This window comes from Malaclemys terrapin, chromosome 3 (assembly GCF_027887155.1).
Source record: "Malaclemys terrapin pileata isolate rMalTer1 chromosome 3, rMalTer1.hap1, whole genome shotgun sequence".
Taxonomy (NCBI): Eukaryota; Metazoa; Chordata; order Testudines; family Emydidae; genus Malaclemys; species Malaclemys terrapin.
Window position 1 is genome coordinate 102,617,045 of NC_071507.1, and position 20,907 is coordinate 102,637,951.

General features: G+C 39.1%; 1 protein-coding gene across 1 annotated transcript in view; it reads right to left on the reverse strand.

Moving 5' to 3' along the window:
* Window positions 1–20,907, reverse strand: part of VTA1 (vesicle trafficking 1) — a 77,270-nt gene that overhangs the window by 14,607 nt on the left and 41,756 nt on the right. The window contains exons 4-5 of the mRNA XM_054023251.1: window positions 20,774–20,849; window positions 11,504–11,615 (exon numbers count right to left, since the gene is read on the reverse strand). Of these exons, the coding sequence (XP_053879226.1) occupies window positions 11,504–11,615; window positions 20,774–20,849 (188 nt within the window). The remainder of the gene's footprint in view (window positions 1–11,503; window positions 11,616–20,773; window positions 20,850–20,907) is intronic.

Consider the following 20,907-nt stretch of genomic DNA (forward strand, 5'->3'; position numbering starts at 1 on the left):
CTGCCTTTGTCAATAAGTCTAATACTGTCATCATACTTTGCGGCTTGTATAAGTTTATTCATAAATACATTATTTTACACATTAATGCCATCACTGTTGCATTCACTATATTGCCAGTGTTTAAACATATAAAAAATACATTTTAAAGAGAAAGCTATAAACAAAGTGTCTAGTATTGTTTCCAAAGTGTAATAGAAAAGTACAGAACATTGCAAAATTCTTCTACCTTCTGAAAATTATTTTTTCTTATCTGCATCCTGTAATTCATTGCCACAGATGTCTGACCTCTACAACAAATTTATGGTAGATCGTTTGCAGGCAAACACTATCCTAAAGATGCAGAGTTTTTCCTTTACTTCTGTATTTCTTGTTAGTTCACTACCACTGCAATGCAATCTGGCTAACATTCGCAGGAGTAAAATTAAGGTGCGTTAAAACAGGTAGAAAAAAATTAGGCATTTAGACATCAACGCTAGGCATACCACAAATAAAAAACTTTGATTACAGGCTTAGCCGTGGGAAGAGTAAAATATCCTAACCTGGATGGAGCCATCTAGGTAACTTCTCTCCTCAAATGATGGCCCAGTCATTGTTATCTTAAATCCCTTGAAGGTATGTACCTGTAAGACTGTCTTATCCTGTCACTATATTACCTTTCCTACTTGGCCTCTCAACAACCCCTTTAAAGCCTCCTTTGATTTAACTCTATGCATTCAGGCAGGCAGCAATATGCAATTGAACAAGGAAACTGAGCTGCATATAATATTCATAAGAAACAACAGACATATTCCCAGTTTGTCACACTCCCATAACCGCAACTCTCAGTGCTCAGCACTTCTACAATTCAGGCCTTAGGAACTCAGGTTGAACACCCAGAAAAAGAGGACACATCACCACACAGGAACTCTCTGGCAGAGGCAGGGATAGAATCCAATTCTGCTAAGCATCATTCAACATCCTTAATGAAGACAATCTGTTCTCTTCCTTTAATCTCCTACTCCTCATCCCAATCCCATTCTCACTAGCTAGCCAGTCCCAGTCTCTCCTCCGCTCCCAGCTCCCCTACTCAACCAGCATCACATCTAATCTGTCTCTTCCCCACTCCCAGCCTCCAGTCACCCGCCTGCAGATCATGTCACCAGTCTCATCCCCCCAGCTCCAAGTCTCCTTGCCCAGTTAATCCTAGTCCCCCCCCTTCCCCCGCCCCGCCAGGGCTTGCTGTCCTAATCTACTCCAGCCTACTGCATTCAAATAAGGAAGTTTCCTCCTCTATGGTGCCTTGGACCAGCAGGGGATCACAGAGCTCAGGAAAGACAGGCATGCTAATCTTAGTTCCAGTTCCTGTGCCTGGCCAGAGCTGCAATCAGAGGGAAAATCCTGCTTTGCCCCAGGCTGGAGCATGCTCAGTGTGCACAGAATATTCAGGGAATTTAGCTGCAAAGGTCTAGCAATTCTCCAAGCATATATGAACTGTGACTTTTTTTTTTTTTTAAACAGGCTTGTAACTTGGCCAAATTTGGGCAGTTTTTCACAAGGAAGGCAAGAGGCATATACCTGACACAAAGGCCATCCCCCGCTGCCAAATTTCAAGTCCCAATCCAAAACATGGGGGCACTACAGCTTTTCAAAGAAAAGGTTACCAGAATTTTTTAACACAGGCAAAACAATGTATTTTTCCCTAACTTCATTCTCAGAAATAGCTGAACCGTTTTGGCTAAAATTATCCTGAACAATTCAGCATGAGAAAGATATGTAGCATGGAAAATTTTAAGCCAAATAGTTAAAGTTTTGCAAAGACCTGGTTTACACTACAGATTTAGGCTGATGTAAGGGAGCTTATGTCTACCTAAGTATGTCAGTGTACACACGGCAGCCTTGCTCCGGCCGATATAAGTGCCCTACTACACCAACATAATAACTCCACTTCCACAAGAGTCATAGGGCTTACATCAGTGCAGTTAGGGCAATGTAGCATCCGTGTAGACCCTGCAGGTTACTTACATTGGCTATTGGCTGTCATTCTTGTCAAGTTCATGACTCCATGCTGGAGCCATGAAATTGACAGGAAAGGCGCTCACAGCTTAGGCTGTCACTCTGGGATGGGTGGGATGCTCCAGCTAGTACCACTGGGCTCCTTGTTCTCAGCCAGGCTGCTGCTTGGACTCCCCGCTCTAACCTCCTGCCCCCTGCTCCCACCCAAGCTGTTGCCCGGGCTGCCTGATGGGTTCCCAGCTCCCTCCCACCCTGCTCCCCAGACTCCCCACTCAGAAGCTGGGCTCCCAGACAGGGAGCTGCCTGGGCTCTCCACTCCCGGCTCCCCACCAGGCTGCCACCTGGGGTCCTGGTTCCCTGCTCCCAGCTGGGGTGCTGCACCAAGGCTCCCCACCCGATACTGGGAGCCCAGCAGCCATTGAGGTTCCAGGTATGGCGCTCTCTGTCAGAAGCCTGGGCGGCTGTCCTGCTCCTGCCAAGTGGAGCAGACAGCCTGGGCTCTCAGTCCCTCACACTGCCCCCTTTTAAATTGGTGGAAGTGTGGCTGGTGAGGATATGCACCAACAGAAGGAGGGCAGTGTGGACATGAACGATTGCAGTCATTACTGTGGTGGCTGTAAGCTGAGTGAACATAGGTCAACTTAAGTTTGTAGTGTAGACATGCCCAAATTACAAACAACTGAAACTAGGGTCTTAACATGGGAAAATTTGGGCAAACATAATAATAGGTAGCCTCTTATAATATATGTACATATATACAGCACCACAGAAAGAGGGATATTCATTTATTGGGGCATGTGCATATATTCAATTTGTATGTGGAAAATTAAGCACAGTTTCATGCATGTTCACTGCTGAAAAATTAGCCTCCATTTGCACACAGCCTACATACAGTCAGTGGAGCAATTCCAGCTGTCTGCCCCACCCCTGCCCTATACACACCTTCTAAAATTGAAAACTCATAATGCAATGAGCTAAACTCATCTTGTGCTAAGAAGGTGGCTTTGTTTAAATGAACTTCTTTTATTAGATGCACAATCTCAATCAAATTAAGCACCAGAACATGAAAAGTATTCTTTCCTTTCTGCAATGTCATATGTTTAAATTTTTACCTGTCCAAAATGAAGGAAGCAAAAAATTACAGTGCTTTATAATCTACATAGATGAGACTTTCAGGGACACTGTAGAGTGGTTTCACTCCCAGTCTCTCAGCCTCTGTGCTGTTGAGGAAGATGAAAGTCTCAGGAAGGGACAACAAGCTGGAGCAGAGGGAAAGATCCCATCCTTGGGACCCTCCTTTCAGATGATGTGATGGTACACTCTTGCACTTAGGATACCCCTCCAAGTTATTAGGAAGAGACAAATAATAATAATGGGGGATTTGATTATTAGAAATAGAGATAGTTGGTTTTGTGGTGACCGGGAGAACTGCACGGTGAATTTCTTGCATGTGTGAAGATTGTGGACCTCTCGAGACATCTGGATACACTTATGTGTAGTGCTGGGGAGGAGCCAGTGGTCGTGGTACATGTAGATACCAATGACACAGGGAAAGGTAGGCAAGAGGTCCTGGAGGCCAAATTTAGACTGTTAGGTAATTGATTGCTACCATGGAGGTTCTGGACTGTATTCTTTCAAATGCTTCCAGTTCTATGAGTAGTGCTAGTTAGACAGGCAGAACTGCAAGGTCTTAACACATGGATGAGACAACGGCGTTGAGAGGAGAGATTTAAGTTTACTAGGAACTGGGGAACCTTTGAGGAAAGGAGGAGCCTATACAGGAAGGGCTCTACCTAAACCAAAACAGAACTATACTGCTGGCATGTAAAATTAAAAAAGTGGTAGAGGAGTTTTTAAACTAAGGGCTGGAGGGAGAGCCAACAGGTGTGGAGGAGCACAATTTTATAAGTGCTTGTATACAAATGCTAGAAGTCTAAATATTATGATGGGTGAACTTGAGAGCCTGGTATTAAATGAGGATATTGATGTAATAGGCATGAGAGAAACTTGGAGGAACAAAGAAAATTAATGCGACCCATTAATATGAGGGTACAAAATATATAGGAATGAGAGTAAGTCGCTCTAGTGAGTGAGTGGCACTGTATGTGAAAGAAAGCATAGTGTCACATAGCAAAAATGTTATAAGAATGTATCACAGAATCTCTATGGATAGAAATTCCATGCTTGCATAATAAGGGTATAGCAGAAGGAGTATACTACCACCCTCCTGACTAACTGATGGTGATTGTGAAATGCTCAGGGAGATTAGAGAGACTCCAAAAACAGAAAACCCAGTAATAATGGGAGATTTCAACTATCCCATATTGACTGGGTAACATATCACCTCAGGCTGGAATGCAGAGATAACATTTCTAGACAGAACTAATGACTGCTTCTTGGAGCAACTAGTCCTAGCACCCAAACAGGGAGAGGCAATTCTTGATTTAGTCCTAAGTGGAGCACAGGATCTGGTCCAAGAGGTGAATATAGCCAAACAGCTCAATCATAGCAACCATAATGGAATTAAAGTTAACATCCTTGTAGGGGGGAAAATACTGAATAAATCCACCACAGTAGCATTTAATTTCAAAAAGAGCAACTACACAAAAATGAAGAAGCTAGTTAAATGAAAATTAAAAGAAGCAGTCACAACCGTGAAATACCTGCAAGCTGCATGGAAACTTTTTTAAAAAACACCATAATAGAAGCTCAAACTATATGTATATCACAATAAAATAAAATAAAATAAAATAAAATAAATAATATAAACACAGTAAGAGGGCCAAAAAATGCCACCATGGCTAAACAACTGGCAAAAGTCATCTTTTAAAAAACCGAAGTCAAATCCTCTGGCAGGTCAAGTGTAAATATATAATTAGGCAGGCCAAAAAAGAATTCAAAGAGTGACTAGCAAAAGACACAAGAACACATAGCAAATTTTTTTAAGTACATCAGAAGCAGGAAGACTGTCAAACTCTCAGTGGGGCCACTATACGATAAAGGTACTAAAGGAGCACTCAAGGAAGACAAGCTGTTGAAGAGACGCTAAAGGAATTCTTTGCACTGGTCTTCACCACAAAGGATCTGAGGGAGATTCCCACACCTGAGCCGTTCTTTTTAGGTGACAAATCTGAGGAACTGTCCCAGATTGAGGTGTCATCAGAGGAGGTTTTGGAACAAACTGATAAATTAAACAGTAATAAGTCACCAGCATCAGATGCTTATTCACCCAAGAGTTCTGAAAAAATTCAAATATGAAATTGCAAAACTAACAACTGTGGTATGTAACCTATCACTTAAATCAGCCTCTGTACCAGATGACTGGATGATACCTAGTGTTATACCGATTTTTAAAAAAGGCTCCAGAGGCAAACATGGCATTTACAGGCCAGTAAGCCTAACTGCAATACCAGGCAAATTGGTTGAAACTTTAGTAAAAAACAGAATTGTCAGATACAAAGATAAACATGATATGTTTGAGAAGAGTCAACATGGCTTTTGTCAAGGGACATCATGCCTCACCAATCTATTAGAATATTTTGTGGATTTGAACAAGCATGTAGACAAAGGGGATCCAGTGGATACAGTGTACTTGGACTTTCAGAAAGTCTTTGATAAGGTCCCTCACCAAAGGCTCTTTAGTAAAGTAAGCAGTCATGGGATAAGCGAGAAGGTCTTCTCACAGATCAGGAACTGGTTAAAAGATCAGAAAGAAACTCAAAATAAATGGTCAATTTTCACAGTGGAGAGAGGTAAATAGGAGGATCCCCCAAGGATCTGTACTAAAACCACAGCTGTTCAACACATTCTTAAATTATCTGGAAAAGGGGATGAACAGTGGTAAAATTTGTAGATGATACAAAATTATTCAAGAGAGTTAAATCCAAAGCTGACTGCAAAGAATTACAAATGGATCTCATAAAACTGAGTGACTGAGCAACAAAATGGCAAATGTAATTCAATGCTGATAAGTGCAAAATAATGCACATTGGAACACACAATCCCAACTATCCAGACAAAATGATGGGGTCGTCAAAAAAAGCTAACAGAATGTTAGGAACAATTAGAAAAGGGATATATAAGAAGACAGATAATATAATGCCATTATATAAATCTACATGGTATGCCCTCACCTTGAATACTGCGTGCAGTTCTTGGTTGCCCCATGTCAAAAAAAGATACATTAGAATTGGAAAAAGTACAGAGAAGGGCAACAAAAATGATTAGGGATATGAAAGACCTTCCATACGAGGACAGATTAAGAAGGCTGGGAATGTTCATCTTAGAAAAGAGACAACTAAGCACAGATATGATAGAAGTCTATAAAATCATGACTGGTGTGGAGAAAGTGAATAAGGAAATGTTATTTATCCCTTCACATAACACAAGAATTAGGGGTTACTCAGTGAAATTAACTGGCAGCAGGTTTAAAACAAACATAAAGAAGTATTTTTTCACACAATGCATAGTCAACCTGTGGAACTCAGTGCCATGATATGTTGTGAAGGCCAAAATTATAACTGAGTTAAAAAAAAAAAAAAAAAAAAAAAGGTAGATAAATTTATGGAGGATAGATTCATCAATGGCCATTAGCCAAGATGGTCAGGGATGCAATCCCATACTCTGGGTATCCCTAAACCCCTGACTGCCAGATGCTGCAACTGAATGACAGGGGCTGAATCACTTGAGAATTGCCCTGTTCTGTTAATTTCTTCTGCAACATCTGGCCACTGGGCTAGATGGACCATTGGTCTGACTCAGTATGGCCTTTTTATGTAATCTTTAGTGGTAATATTATTGCACAGGATTGAAAAGCAGTTGATACAAGAGATAAACAATTCGTTATTTTTAAGATGTTGGATCAGAATTTTTCATTCAAGAAACTGTTTTAAGTATGAGATCTGAACACACCATAACGTCATTAAGAAATACAAATCTTTTACAGTAAATCAATACTAGTAAAATTAAATGATTCGTTTCTCAAAAGACACCAATAACAATCTAAGTTTAAAACATTTGTAGTATGGCAAAGAAAGTTTAAAAACTATGTAATAAAACAATTACAGTCTCTTCACACCTCAATTTTATAGTTTTCTTTTTAACAACTGGCAATTCAAAAGGTAAATATTAGGACTTCTGGAGTTTTACAAAAACCTTGTTTTAAGCTATCTAATATTTATATTTCTAATTTTGTTGTCAATATATATAGCCAAAACAATATATTTACAGTTCTAGAGCCAACGTGAATGAAATACTATCATTCTATATTTGCTGTCTTTAACAGTCACATTTTTATTGCCACACAGTGTTTAAACTACTTTTATACATAGTGACAGCAACAATTCCATGGGTATTTCATATTGGCAAATATAAACAAATAACTTTCTGCTTTGAAGGTAGTGATCCTATATTTAAAGCAGATCATAAAAGTAACAGAAATCTGGAACATTACCGTAATCATTCTGACACACAATACCAACAACTTTTAAATTAAAATATCATATGGAATACAGCTTAGAATATCATACTGAATATTGGCATAGAAACCATATTTCTGAGGTGTCAGGAACTCCAGACTAGAACTCTAAAGACTGTCTCCTCTTTCCAACTGATCATGTAGTAATTTCAGTTTCCATATCATATCATTTTCTTATCCTGGTGTACCATTTCACTCCAATTTCCTGCAAACTATGATTCTAAAAACATTTAAAACCCATACTTTCCTCAAGTCAGGTAAGAAGGGTGCTTCAGTACCTCCCCTTCTGGAGAGTTAAAGTTTATTGCTTCTTATGAGGACTATAAAGAACTCTCTAATATCAATACCTTGGAACTCTCTAATATCAATGCCAATAGTTCATGTATTTTAGTATCTTTATACTTTGTTCATTTAGGATTTTTTTATTTATCTATGTTTTTCTTGACTGGTATAAAAGTTTAGTAGCTGACCCCAAGGTACTCCTGAGTGACCTTCATGTGTACTCTATGACTCGTATTCTAACCACGTTAATAAATCAACTGTGTCATTTTAAGTTTCCATGGTCTTGTAGCATACTGACAAAAGCCTCTACTCAATCCAAGAGCAGAATTACATAGAGAACGCCTATGTTACTGTATAAAACATCTCCAAGATTTACAGTATGGTTTTCAAGAATCACAGGGAGCACAACGCTTATGGAAAATCTGGTAATTTGACAAGCTGGGGATGGCTAGTTTCATTCTATTTAAACATGTACTTTTTCATTCGCAAGAGGAGGAAGAAAGTGAGCAAGCCGAAAGGAATGAGGAAAGTCCAGCACTTTGCTTAAACAATGCTGCTTTTCTTTCTGGGATGAACAAAGCAAGAATTATGACAAGTTCTTTTTCCAGAATATTCTACTGAAAAATCTATTTGCATATGATCTTTGGCTCTACGATGCTCAAAATGTTATGGCATGTATGCCACATCTGGTACAATGTTAATAATCCCCTGAAAAAAAGTATTTTGTCATTTTATTACCCATACATAAAAATACAATATGGCATTAATGCCTAAAAGAGTAATGCCTTATCGAACAAAATAAAACTTTTCAAACAAAAAAATATAGCCTGTTGATTATGAAAAATACATACTGCAGGCTCACTTTGAATAGCAATGCTTTCATTTGTATATCACCACCAAAAATACTGTCCCCATTAGTTTACCTTTACTTATAACCCTGGCAATGGGAGTTGCAATTTTCATTTTTTCCTACAGCCCCTTGTTATGATATGGAGTGAAAAGTAGTGTTTTAGCACAATAGTAAGAGTGAAAAACTACTGAATTCTAATTGCCCCTCTGACAGGTTCTGTGGCCTTGGGCAAGTCACTTATCTTTGCTTGTTTCCCAGTCTGTAAAATGAAGAGGCATAATACACTCCTTATTCTAAGGATAAATTAATATTTGTACAAGGTTTTGAAGATTAGAAGCGATATGTAAGATTTAATATTAGTAGTAGTACTACACTTTGCTTAGCGTTCATACAATTTTACAAGAATCTGTGGGCGATCACTACAGTTATGAATTTGAATAAAACAAATTCTTTAATTTACAGACTTCTATATTTGCACATTTACAATATATTGATAATAAAAATGAACTCATTTCACAACAGTTCTTTTAATAACATTTTTCAGCTAACTAAGAAGTGCATGTCAAACTGGAGTAAGTTGCACTGATTCAAAGTCATAGTTTACCCAGGGGCACCAAAGCTGCACTAGGAGTTTGCATTGGTACAACTACATGAGCATAGCTGCACCTGTGGCTAAAAATCTCAGTTTTAGACAAGACTTAATTCTACAGAACTACATAAGAATACAGTTTCTAAACTTGTGCATTGTAGCAACTGGATGCTGTGCTCCAGCTCAGAGGCAATTGCATTTCAGTGGTGAGTGAAGTGATTCCAGTGTTTGTAAAGTGCTTTGGGTTCCTTTGGTAGGAAAAAATATACTACTATGAAACATTTATAATAATTAGGATAAACTAATAATCTGATAAACACACTGAAATATGATTAAATATCAACTCACATAAATATTTCTGAATTTTACTTACATGTGTTCTCTGGAATATATTTCTATGGTATAAAACTTATAATTTGCAGCTACAGTCCTTTAGATGGCCCTATTCATGTCTATTTTTAAAAGTATAAAGGCTAATAAGTAGACTGCATAGTAAAGTAAGTCACAATCATTTTAGAGAGTAGTTTAAAAATAACTAATACAAACAATGCAAAATTGCCACCTTTAAGTCTGTTACTGAGTGACCAGAGAGGTTGAAGTGTTCTCCTACTGGTTTTTGCCTGGAATCATATCACATTCAGGAATCATAACATTCAAAAACCAGTAGGAGAACACTTCAACCTCTCTGGTCACTCAGTAACAGACTTAAAGGGGGCAATTTTGCAACAGAAAAGCTTCAAAAACAGACTCCAACGAGAAACTGCTGAGCTTGAATTAATATGCAAACTAGATACCATTAACTTGGGTTTGAATAGAGACTGAGAGTGGCTGGGTCTTTACACATATTGAATCTATTTCCCTATGTTAAGTATCCTCACACCTTCTTGTCAACTGTCTAAAATGGGCCATCTTGATTATCACTACAAAAGTTTTTTTTCTCCTGCTGATAATACCTCATTTTAATTAATTAGTCTCTTACAGTTGGTATGGCTACTTCCACCTTTTTATGTTCTCTGTATGTATATATATTTCTTACTATATGCATTTGATGAAGTGGGCTGTAGCCCAAGAAAGCTTAAGCTCAAATAAATTTGTTAGTCTCTAAGGTGCCACAAGTACTCCTGTTCTTTTTTTAAATAGAAAGCCTGCAAACACCATAAACAGTACCAAGTAAGGTGTAAACACCAACAGATTATTTTAAAAAATGGATACCCAGAGGTATCAGTCTAAAAAATGCAATAGGATATCTGCTGATTTCTACATGTATCTCTCATCCCATTTTCCTTGTACAACTCTGGCACACATGTATTTTGGAAGAGATATAAGCTCTCAGATTTCGGGGCATAAGCCAATCTGTTATTCAAGAGAACTTGGAAGAAATGTTCCCTGAGAGCAGATTATTCTATGACCACTACTACAGCATTTCTTGCGCCTTTCTCTGAAGCATCTTGTACTGTTCACAATAGAAAACTCGACTAAACAAACCACTGATCTCATCTGGTACGGCAGTTCTTATGTTCCCATTTTCTGTTTTTCTCCATGGCATCAGCTCGTTGCCACTACCTCAAGCAGCATATTGTATTTGAAGAACCAATAGTCTGATCTCTTCTCAAACAGGAAGTCGTGCCCATCCTTCCTTTTCTTGGATTAGATGGGAAGGGGATCTCCAAAGCATGAGATCATGGATCAGAAAAGTTGATAACCAGACCCACAATAGTATATGTCTATCGCCTAATGCTTAACACATTTTAAATTAAATTGAAGCACATAAGTCTAGAGATAATATTTTTAGAATCACTTTTCATAAAAGAACTATATTGTCTATGGCAGAGCCAGGTATAGAGCCCAAAACCTTAGTACACATCCTGTACCAACAGATTCAGAACTTTACACTGCTACTTGACTACCTTCCAGCTGCAGATCTGCCTTAGAGTCAAAGAGGGTATGTAGTATAGTGGATTAATTTACCAGGTCTTTTGCTTCTGAAAACTATTAAATTCCATCTTGAGACATTTATGAAATGAGTTTCATTATCCTTATTTATTTTATAGCTGACACTTATCCAAAATCAGAACTTTCCATATACAAGCAAGATTTTTTTTAGTGCTGCCAGTCAAGAGAAAAGTCCAATGAAAATCATAAAGATGTCTGGCACAGAAAAGAAAAACAGAAAATTACTGTGAAACATTCACCTAAGCAGGAAAGTGATGATATTAAGTTCCCTTTGGAGAAACATATATAACAATATTCACTTTAATTCACTAGCCCATCCAATCTGTTGTTATTACTTTATTTGAAATAGCAATGTACATACCATAATCTTCCTCTTCCATTCCAATAGGTCCAGGTTGAGGAGTCTCTCCATTCTTTAGACAATTATGAATATATGCTGCCTTCCATCTGGCATATTTTCTGTGTTGAACATTCTGGGGGAGGTTAAAAAATATGTCAAAATGTACTCTAAATTAATTTTTGTGACTTCACAGATTAAGAAAATACACTGGTATTTAACCTTCTATTTTAAGCAGGATTTAGATTTTCCACTCCTCCCTCAGAATGAAAAAAAAAAAGTTACAATAACCTTCTCTGCAATTAGCTGATACTACTATAAACAACTATTCAGGTAAGTGAATCAGGGAATTAATAAAGACAAGCTCTTAAATGGGATCTCAGCAAGAGATGAAAATGTGGGAGGTCTTCAATTAATGCAACACTTCAAGATAAGGGGTAAAACGGACATCCTAGTCGTCTAGTATATTGGACAGCTCTCTGAGTACTAAAAATTGATAGGTGTTTTGTAACACTCCACATAGCGAAGAAATAAAGTAAATTTTACACTTTGATCATTTCAGAAGACCATTTGATTAGGATTTCATATCTCTACTGAATTCAAATAACTCATCTCTAACCAATAATATTGGAATTTTTATAAGATAAAATTTAAAATTCCAAATAGAGCTTTAAAATCATGTCTGTATAAAAGAGGTTATAGTTTCATCTAGAAGTTCTGGTGACATTAGAAAGACACTGTAAAGTTTAACTTAGCGTCTTATAATGGAGCTAAAATCAATAGAACAGCAGCTTTGTTATATATAGTTGATTATCTTTTATAATCTCTGTACATAAGAACAATGACAAAATCAACTTTTAGTGAATTGTGTGTTACAAGGTCAATGGCAAAATACCTTCAATCAACAGAGAAATAAGAGTACCAGTTTAACAAATATTTGTATCTTCAAAAAGAGTTTAAAATAACTCTTTTGAAGAGAGTCTGTAGCTAGTTTTGGCAAACTGGCATTTTTCTGAAGCTGGATGACTGCTGGATGACTGCGTGCCTGGGGTGGCAAGCCACGGGGGGTGGCATGCCTGTCGCCGTGAGGGCGGTAGTCAGGCAGCCTTCGGCGACATGCTTGCAGGAGATCCGCCGGTCCCGCGGCTTCGGCGGCGGGTATGCCGAAGGCGCGGGATCGGCAGATCCCCCGCAGGCGTGCTGCCGAAGGCCGCCTGACTGCCGTGCTTGGGGCAGCAAAAAACATAGAGCTGCCCCTGGTTATGCAAAAGTGAAAGACAGTGAAGATATTTATTAAATAGCTAAACTGTATTGCAACTTGTTTCTACTTTCTCAACCTTTAATAGAATATCTTCAGGAATGTTCTGTAAAGAAGAAAGCTCAAACATTTATTGAAAATGAGCTCAGTATTACTTTATATCTATAGATAAAAACTGCCATTAACGCTTTTTAAGTAAGATTATAAACTGATATGAGGTTATATCCAATGTTTAATACTGAAAGTTCTTCCCACAGATGAGGTTATTCTTAAACATTTAATTAAACAAAATACTTTAAAAGGCTAATGTAATCAAATGGAACTCTGAAGATTCATTGTTTGAGCTAGTGTTGCAACTTAACAGCTCCCGTTAGAAGATGCATGGTTAATTCTTCCATTTAAACAACTTGAAGCTATAGGAAACATCCTTCTGGGGCAAAAAACAAAACAAAACAAAAACCAACCCCAATCCTGGCAAATGGAACATTGTGCATGTTTGACTCAGGCCACTGTCCAGTTTGCAACAGATGTTCTGAAGCAACAAGAAACTTTCTAAAAAAAGATATAATTTCTCACAAAGGGCTTAGATTTAATCAAATTTACTGATGATGCTTTTTATTGCAAAATCTATGTTTTTGACATTGTTTCCACAGTCCTCACAAAATGAGCAAAAGAAAATGCCTCCTTTGTAGAAATGACACTTACAGGAATTTTTGCACAGACCATTCTAAGCACTGACCAGAGAAATGCATTTATCATTTCTACTGAGAACATTTGGTACAGGTAAGTGTTCTGAAAAATCAGATTCTCAAGACCACTTTTAAGGGGAGTTTCTTTCCTGATGTTGATTTACAAGACAATTTTAAGTTAATCTAAAAAGGAATTGTCAAGGTTTGTGGCACAGAGTTAGACATTGTGTGACTGTTGCTCTGGATGCACATGATGTATATATCAAACGCTTATCGGTCCAGTCCTGGCGATTTGAAGGCTTTTTTCACAAAAGCCTTGATTTTCCCATTCAAAGGGACCTTCAGAATTGCTCCTCCTTCTATGAGGATTATTACTTCTTCTGATATGAGAGTTCTCATAGATTTTAAGGGCAGGAGGAATCATTAGATCATCTAGTCTGACCTGCACACATCACAGGCCATTAAATTTCATCCAGTTATACCTGTATTGAGTCCAATAACTTGTGTTTGACTACAGCATAACTTCCAGAGAGGCATACAGTATTTATCTGAAGTTTCAGAGTAACAGCCGTGTTAGTCTGTATCCGCAAAAAGAAGAACAGGAGTACTTGTGGCACCTTAGAGACTAACAAATTTATTAGAGCATAAGCTTTCGTGGACTACAGCCCACTTCTTCGGATGCATATAGAATGGAACATATAATGAGGAGATATATATACACACATACAGAGAGCATAAACAGGTGGGAGTTGTCTTACCAACTCTGAGAGGCCAATTAATTAAGAGAAAAAAAACTTTTGAAGTGATAATCAAGCTAGCCGAGTACAGACAGTGTGATAAGAAGTGTGAGAGTACTTACAAGGGGAGATAGAGTCAACGTTTGTAATGGCTCAGCCATTCCCAGTCCTTATTCAAACTGGAGTTGATTGTGTCTAGTTTGCATATCAATTCTAGCTCTGCAGTCTCTCTTTGGAGTCTGTTTTTGAAGTTTTTCTGTTGTAATATAGCCACCCGCAGGTCTGTCACTGAATGACCAGACAGGTTAAAGTGTTCTCCCACTGTTTTTTGAGTATTTTGATTCCTGATGTCAGATTTGTGTCCATTAATTCTTTTGCGTAGAGACTGTCCGGTTTGGCCAATGTACATGGCAGAGGGGCATTGCTGGCACATGATGGCATATATCACATTGGTAGATGTGCAGGTGAACGAGCCCCTGATGGTATGGCTGATGTGATTAGGTCCTATGATGATGTCACTTGAATAGATATGTGGACAGAGTTGGCATCGGGGTTTGTTACAAGGATAGGTTCCTGGGTTAGTGGTTTTGTTCAGTGATGTGTGGTTGCTGGTGAGTATTTGCTTTAGGTTGGGGGGTTGTCTGTAAGGTCTGTCTCCCAAGATCTGTGAGAGTAAAGGATCATCTTTCAGGATAGGTTGTAGATCTCTGATGATGCGCTGGAGAGGTTTTAGTTGGGGGCTGAAGGTGACAGCTAGTGGTGTTCTGTTATTTTCTTTGTTGGGCCTGTCTTGTAGGAGGTGACTTCTGGGTACTCGTCTGGCTCTGTCAATCTGTTTTTTCACTTCAGCAGGTGGGTATTGTAGTTTTAAGAATGCTTGATAGAGATCTTGTAGGTGCTTGTCTCTATCCGAGGGATTGGAGCAAATGCGGTTATATCTTAGAGCTTGGCTGTAGACAATGGATCGTGTGGTGTGTCCTGGATGGAAGCTGGAGGCATGTAGGTAAGTGTAGCGGTCAGTAGGTTTCCGGTATAGGGTGGTATTGATGTGACCATCGCTTATTAGCACAGTAGTGTCCAGGAAATGGACCGCTTGTGTGGATTGATCTAGGCTGAGGTTGATGGTGGGATGGAAATTATTGAAATCATGGTGAAATTCCTCAAGGGCTTCTTTTCCATGGGTCCAGATGATGAAGATGTCATCAATGTAGCGCAAGTAGAGTAGGGGAGTTAGGGGACGAGAGCTAAGGAAGCATTGTTCTAAGTCAGCCATAAAAATGTTGGCATATTGTGGGGCCATGCGGGTACCCATAGCAGTGCCGCTGACTTGAAGGTATATATTGTCCCCAAATGTGAAATAGTTGTGGGTGAGGACAAAATCACAAAGTTCAGCCACCAGGTTAGCTGTGACATTATCAGGGATACTGTTCCTGATAGCTTGTAGTCCATCTTTGTGTGGAATATTGGTGTAGAGGGCTTCTACGTCCATAGTGGCCAGGATGGTGTTTTCTGGAAGATCACCGATGGATTGTAGTTTCCTCAGGAAGTCAGTGGTGTCTCGAAGATAGCTGGGAGTGCTGGTAGCGTAGGGTCTTAGGACAGAGTCTACATAACCAGACAAGCTCAGGATAAATCTTCAGTATTTATCTGAAGATATCAAGATATGGAGAATTCACTACTACCCTTGGCAGTTTGTTCCACTGGTTATTCACACTCACTGTTAAAAATGTGTGCCTAATTTCTAATTTGAATTTGTCTGTTTTCAACTTCCAGCCATTTGTTCTTGTTATGCTTTTTTCTCCACTAGATTAAAGAGCTTCTTTGCTATCCAATAGCTTCTACCTGTGAAGGTACCTACCTATAAGACTGTAATCAAATAACATCTCAGTCTTCTTTTAAATACAGTAAACAGATTGAAGTAAATTTTCTCCAGCACTCAAATTAATTTTGTATCTCTTTTCTGCACCCTCTCCAATTTTTCAATATGTGGACTCCAAAAACTGTATGCAATATTCCAGTATCAATCTCACCAGTGCCATATACAGACGTACAATTACATCCTTACTTCTACTCATTACTCCCTGTTTACACATCCATGGATCTCATTTGGCCTTTTTGCCATAGCATTGCACTGGGAGCTCATGTTCATTTGCCTGTTCACTATGACCTCTAAATACTTTTCAGAATCACTTATTTCCAGGAAACAGTACCCCATTCTGTAGGTATGGCCTGCATCCTTTGTTCCTAGATGTATAACTTTGCATTCAGCTACACAAAAAAAAAACACACATTTTCTTTGACTGAGCTCAGAAATCCAGATCATTCTGTATGACCTCCCATCCTAATTATTAGTTACTACTCCACTAATCTTTGTCTCATCTGCAAATTTTATCAGTAGTAATTTTATATTTACTTGCATCTCACTGACAGAAAAATTGAATAGAATTGGGCCTAGTATTGATCCCTGCGAACTCCACTGGAAACACCCCCTTTTGGTGATGATTACATATTGACAATTACTTTGAGATATGTCAGTTAGCCAGTTCCTAATCCATTTAATGAGTCCTCTATTGCAGTGGTTCTCAACCAGGGCACATGTACCCCTGGGATACGCAGAGGTCTTCCCTGGGGTATACGATGGAGTGTACCAACCAATCACTGGGCCGCCAGAGGCGGACTAATCATTGTGGGCCCAGGTGGCCAAGCCCCCTTTCCCCTGCTGTGCATGTTCCAGGTGGAGAAGCCAGATAAAAGGAGGCAGCCCAGCTCAGTTGGGGGGGACGGGGCGAAGGGGAGAGTGGGGGAAGGAGGTACACTGCCAGTTCCTGCAATGCTTCTGGTGGTAGAGCCTGAAGACCCGGACTACACTCCAGGCGACTTGCTGACGGCAGAGACTGCCAGGGAAGCCAAACCACTGCCTGCTGAGGAAGCTGCTGTCTGCTCTATGTCCCACCCAGAGGGAAGTAAGGCCTACAGATCGTTTGTTTGTTTTGCCCCACTCAGGAGCCATAGACTGATTGATGTTTTGCACTGCCCAAGGGGCTAATTCCTTGCAGGACTCCATACTGTTCGCTTGTTTTGCCCCATCCAGTGGCGGCAGCCTGACTGCTGCTTTGCTCAGCCTAGAGAGCTTATTCCCCAAGTATTACTGCCTGCCCCAGCCAGGAGGCTGCAGGGCAACAGACTGCTTCTTTGTTTTGCTAGCCCAGGGACCGACGGACTATTCGTGTAAGTGACCCCAGGAGGCCGGGACCCACTTGACTGAAATCACCTGCTTAATGGGGAATCCCAACAACTGTATGACTGGATGTACCAACCCTGCACTGGGCTCACGAGGGCACCCCAACTCGACATGCAGGGCCCCCAACACAGGGTACATCAACTCATCTAGATATTTGCCTAGTTTTACAACAGTAAAAAGCACTAGTAAAGGCAGTACAAACTAAAATTTCATACAGACTACGAAAAGTTTACACTACTCTATACACTGAAATGTAAGTACAATATTTATATTCCAATTGATTTTATAATTATGTGGTAAAAATGAGAAAGTAAGCAATTTTTCAATAATAGTGTGCTATGACACTTTTGTGGGTTTATGTCTGGTTTTATAAGCAAGCAGTTTTTAAATGAGATGAAACTTGGGGTACACAGAACAAATCAGACTCCTTTAAGAACATAAGAACGGCCCTACTGGGTCAGACCAAAGGTCCATCTAGCCCAGTATCCTGTCTACCGACTGTGGCCAGTGCCAGGTGCCCCAGAGGGAATGAACAGAACAGGTAATCATCAAGTGATCCATCCCCTGTTGCTCATTCCCAGCTTCTGGCAAACAGAGGCTAGAGACCTCATTCCTGCCCATCCTGGCTAAGAGCCATTGATGACAATGTAGGATATTTCCCAGTTCTTTTTTGAACCCTGTTATGGTATTGGCCTTCACAACATCCTCTGGCAAAGAGTTCCACAGGTTGACTGTGCATTGTGTGAAGAAATAATTCCTTTTATTTGTTTTATACCTGCTGCCTATTAATTTTATTTGGTGATCCCTAGTTCTTGTGTTAGGAGAAGCAGTAAACAACACTTCCTTATCTACTTTCTCTACACCAGTCATGATTTTATAGACCTCAATCATATCTCCCCTTATCCGTCTCTTTTCCAAGCTGAAAAGTCCCAGTCTTATTAATCTCACCTCATATAGAAGCCGTTCCATACCCCTAATCATTTTTGTTGCCCTTTTCTGAACCTTTTCCAATTCCAATATATCTTTTTTGAGATGGGACGACCACATCTGCACACAGTATACAAGATGTGGGCGTACCATGGATTTATATAGAGGCAATATGATATTTTCCATCCTATTATCTATCCTTTTCTTAATTATTCCCAGCATTCTGTTCGCTTTTTTGACTGATGCTGCACACTGAGTGGATGTTTTCAGAGAACTATCCACAATGACTCCAAGATCTCTTTCTTGAGTGGTAACAGCTAATTTAGACTCCATCATTTTATATGTAGAGTTAGGATTGTGTTTTCCAATTGCATTACTTTGCATTTATTAGCATTAAACTTCATCTGCCATTTTGTTGCCCCGTCACCCAGTTTTGAGAGATCCTTTTGTAGCTCTTCGCAGTCTGCCAGGGACTTAACTATCTTTAGTAATTTTGTATCATCTGCAAATTTTGCCACCTGTTTACCTCTTTTTCCAGATCATTTATGAATACGTTGAATAGGACTGGTCCTAGAACAGACTCCTGGGGGACATCACTATTTACCTCTCTCCATTCTGAAAACTGATCATTTATTTCTACCCTTTGTTTCCTAAGTTTTAACCAGTTACCAATCCATAAGAGGACCTTTCCTGTTATCCCTTGACAGGTTACTTTGCGTAAGAGCCTTTGATGAGGGACCTTGTCAAAGGCTTTCTGAAAATTTAAGTACACTATATCCACTGGATTCCCTTGGTCCACATGCTTGTTGACCCCCCACCCCAAAGAATTCTAGTAGATTGGTGAGGCATGATTTCCCTTTACTAAAACCATGTTGACTCTTCCTCAACAAATTATGTTAATCTATATGTCTGTTCTTTATTATAGTTTCAACCAGTTTGCCCGATACTGAAGTCAGGATTACAAGCCTGTAATTGCCGGGATCACCTCTGGAGCCCTTTTTAAAAATTGATGTCACATTAGCTATCCTCCAGTCATCTGGTACAGAAGCTGATTTACAGACTACAGTAAGTAGTTCTTCAATTTCATATTTGAGTTCCTTCAGAACTCTTGGGTGAATAGCATCTGGTCCTGGTGACTTATTTCTGTTTAATTTATCAATTTGTTCCAAAACCTCCTCTAACAATACCTCAATCTGGGACAGTTCCTCAGATCTGTCACCTAAAAAGAATGGCTCAGGTTTGGGAATCTCCCTCACATCCTCAGCCGTGAAGACCGATGCAAAGAATTCATTTAGTTTCTCTGCAATGGCCTTATTGTCCTTGAGTGCTCCAATCGTCCAGTGGCCCCCCTGGTTGTTTAGCAGGCTTCCTCCTTCTGATGTACTTCAAAAAAAAAAATTGCTATTACTTTTTGAGTCTTTGGCTAACTGTTCCTCAAATTCTTTTTTGGCCTTCCTAATTGATTTTTTACACTTAATTTGCCAGTGTTTATGCTCCTTTCTATTTTCCTCACTAGGATTTAACTTCCACTTTTTAAAGGATGCCTTTTTGTCTCTTACTGCTTCTTTTACTTTGGATATAGTAGTTTGGTAAGGTTGGGAACCACTGCTCTAGTGATATTGTATAATGCTTATTTTTAAAAATCAGAATACTGTGTGGTACTGAGTCAAACACCATACAAAAGTCTAAGTATATTACATCTATGGAAGTCACTATCAATCAAAATTGTAATTTCATTAGAAAAATAACAGGTTTGTTTGAAATGACCTATTTCTCATAAAATTAACCAGCATTAAAAACATTCATATGTTTTAATTCTTTGTCAATCAAATCTGTCTCAGTTATTCTGTTATTTTGCCCAATTCGTGACATTAGCAGTACATTTGTGAATTGAACTTTGGTACTTGCTGACATCAAACATTTTTTAAAAGATATCTATTATTTGTTGCACCAAAAAATGTATATTGTACTTCAAACTTTATATAGTGCAACCTCAATTATCAGTGGTGAGAAGTGCTTTTCTCTAAATGGGAGAGGAGGAAGAGGACTTAGGCTTTCCCATTTTCCCTCCCCAGTTCCCCTGGTGACCTTCCCTCTAGCTGGTGCAATATTTCATCCCCACGTAAATGCACAGTATGTTCATTACTAACTGATAAACACTTGTATAGGTATAAAATTTCTATGCATAAAAGGACAATAATACACACAACCTGTATCTTACACTTATAGAGGAAATACTCGATGAGATTCCCTCTAGATCCTATGATCACAAGAGTGAAGCTGTAAATGGCAATAAAACCCATCTACATTGACATTCACAATTAACAGCTGATATACTGAGAGCCAAATGGTAGAACAAAGCTTTAACAGACTAAAACCATGTCTTTGTGTCATAGCTGGAAAGAAGCAATCAATGATATACTGTATACCTGTGTAACTTACCTCTTCAGTGAGCTCCCCGAATACCGACAAAACATCTATCAGGAGACTTGCAGTATAAAAGGACTTTATCATGTTTCTACAAGAAACAAACAACGTGCTAACTTTAGTTTCTTATGGTGAATATCACTAGTATC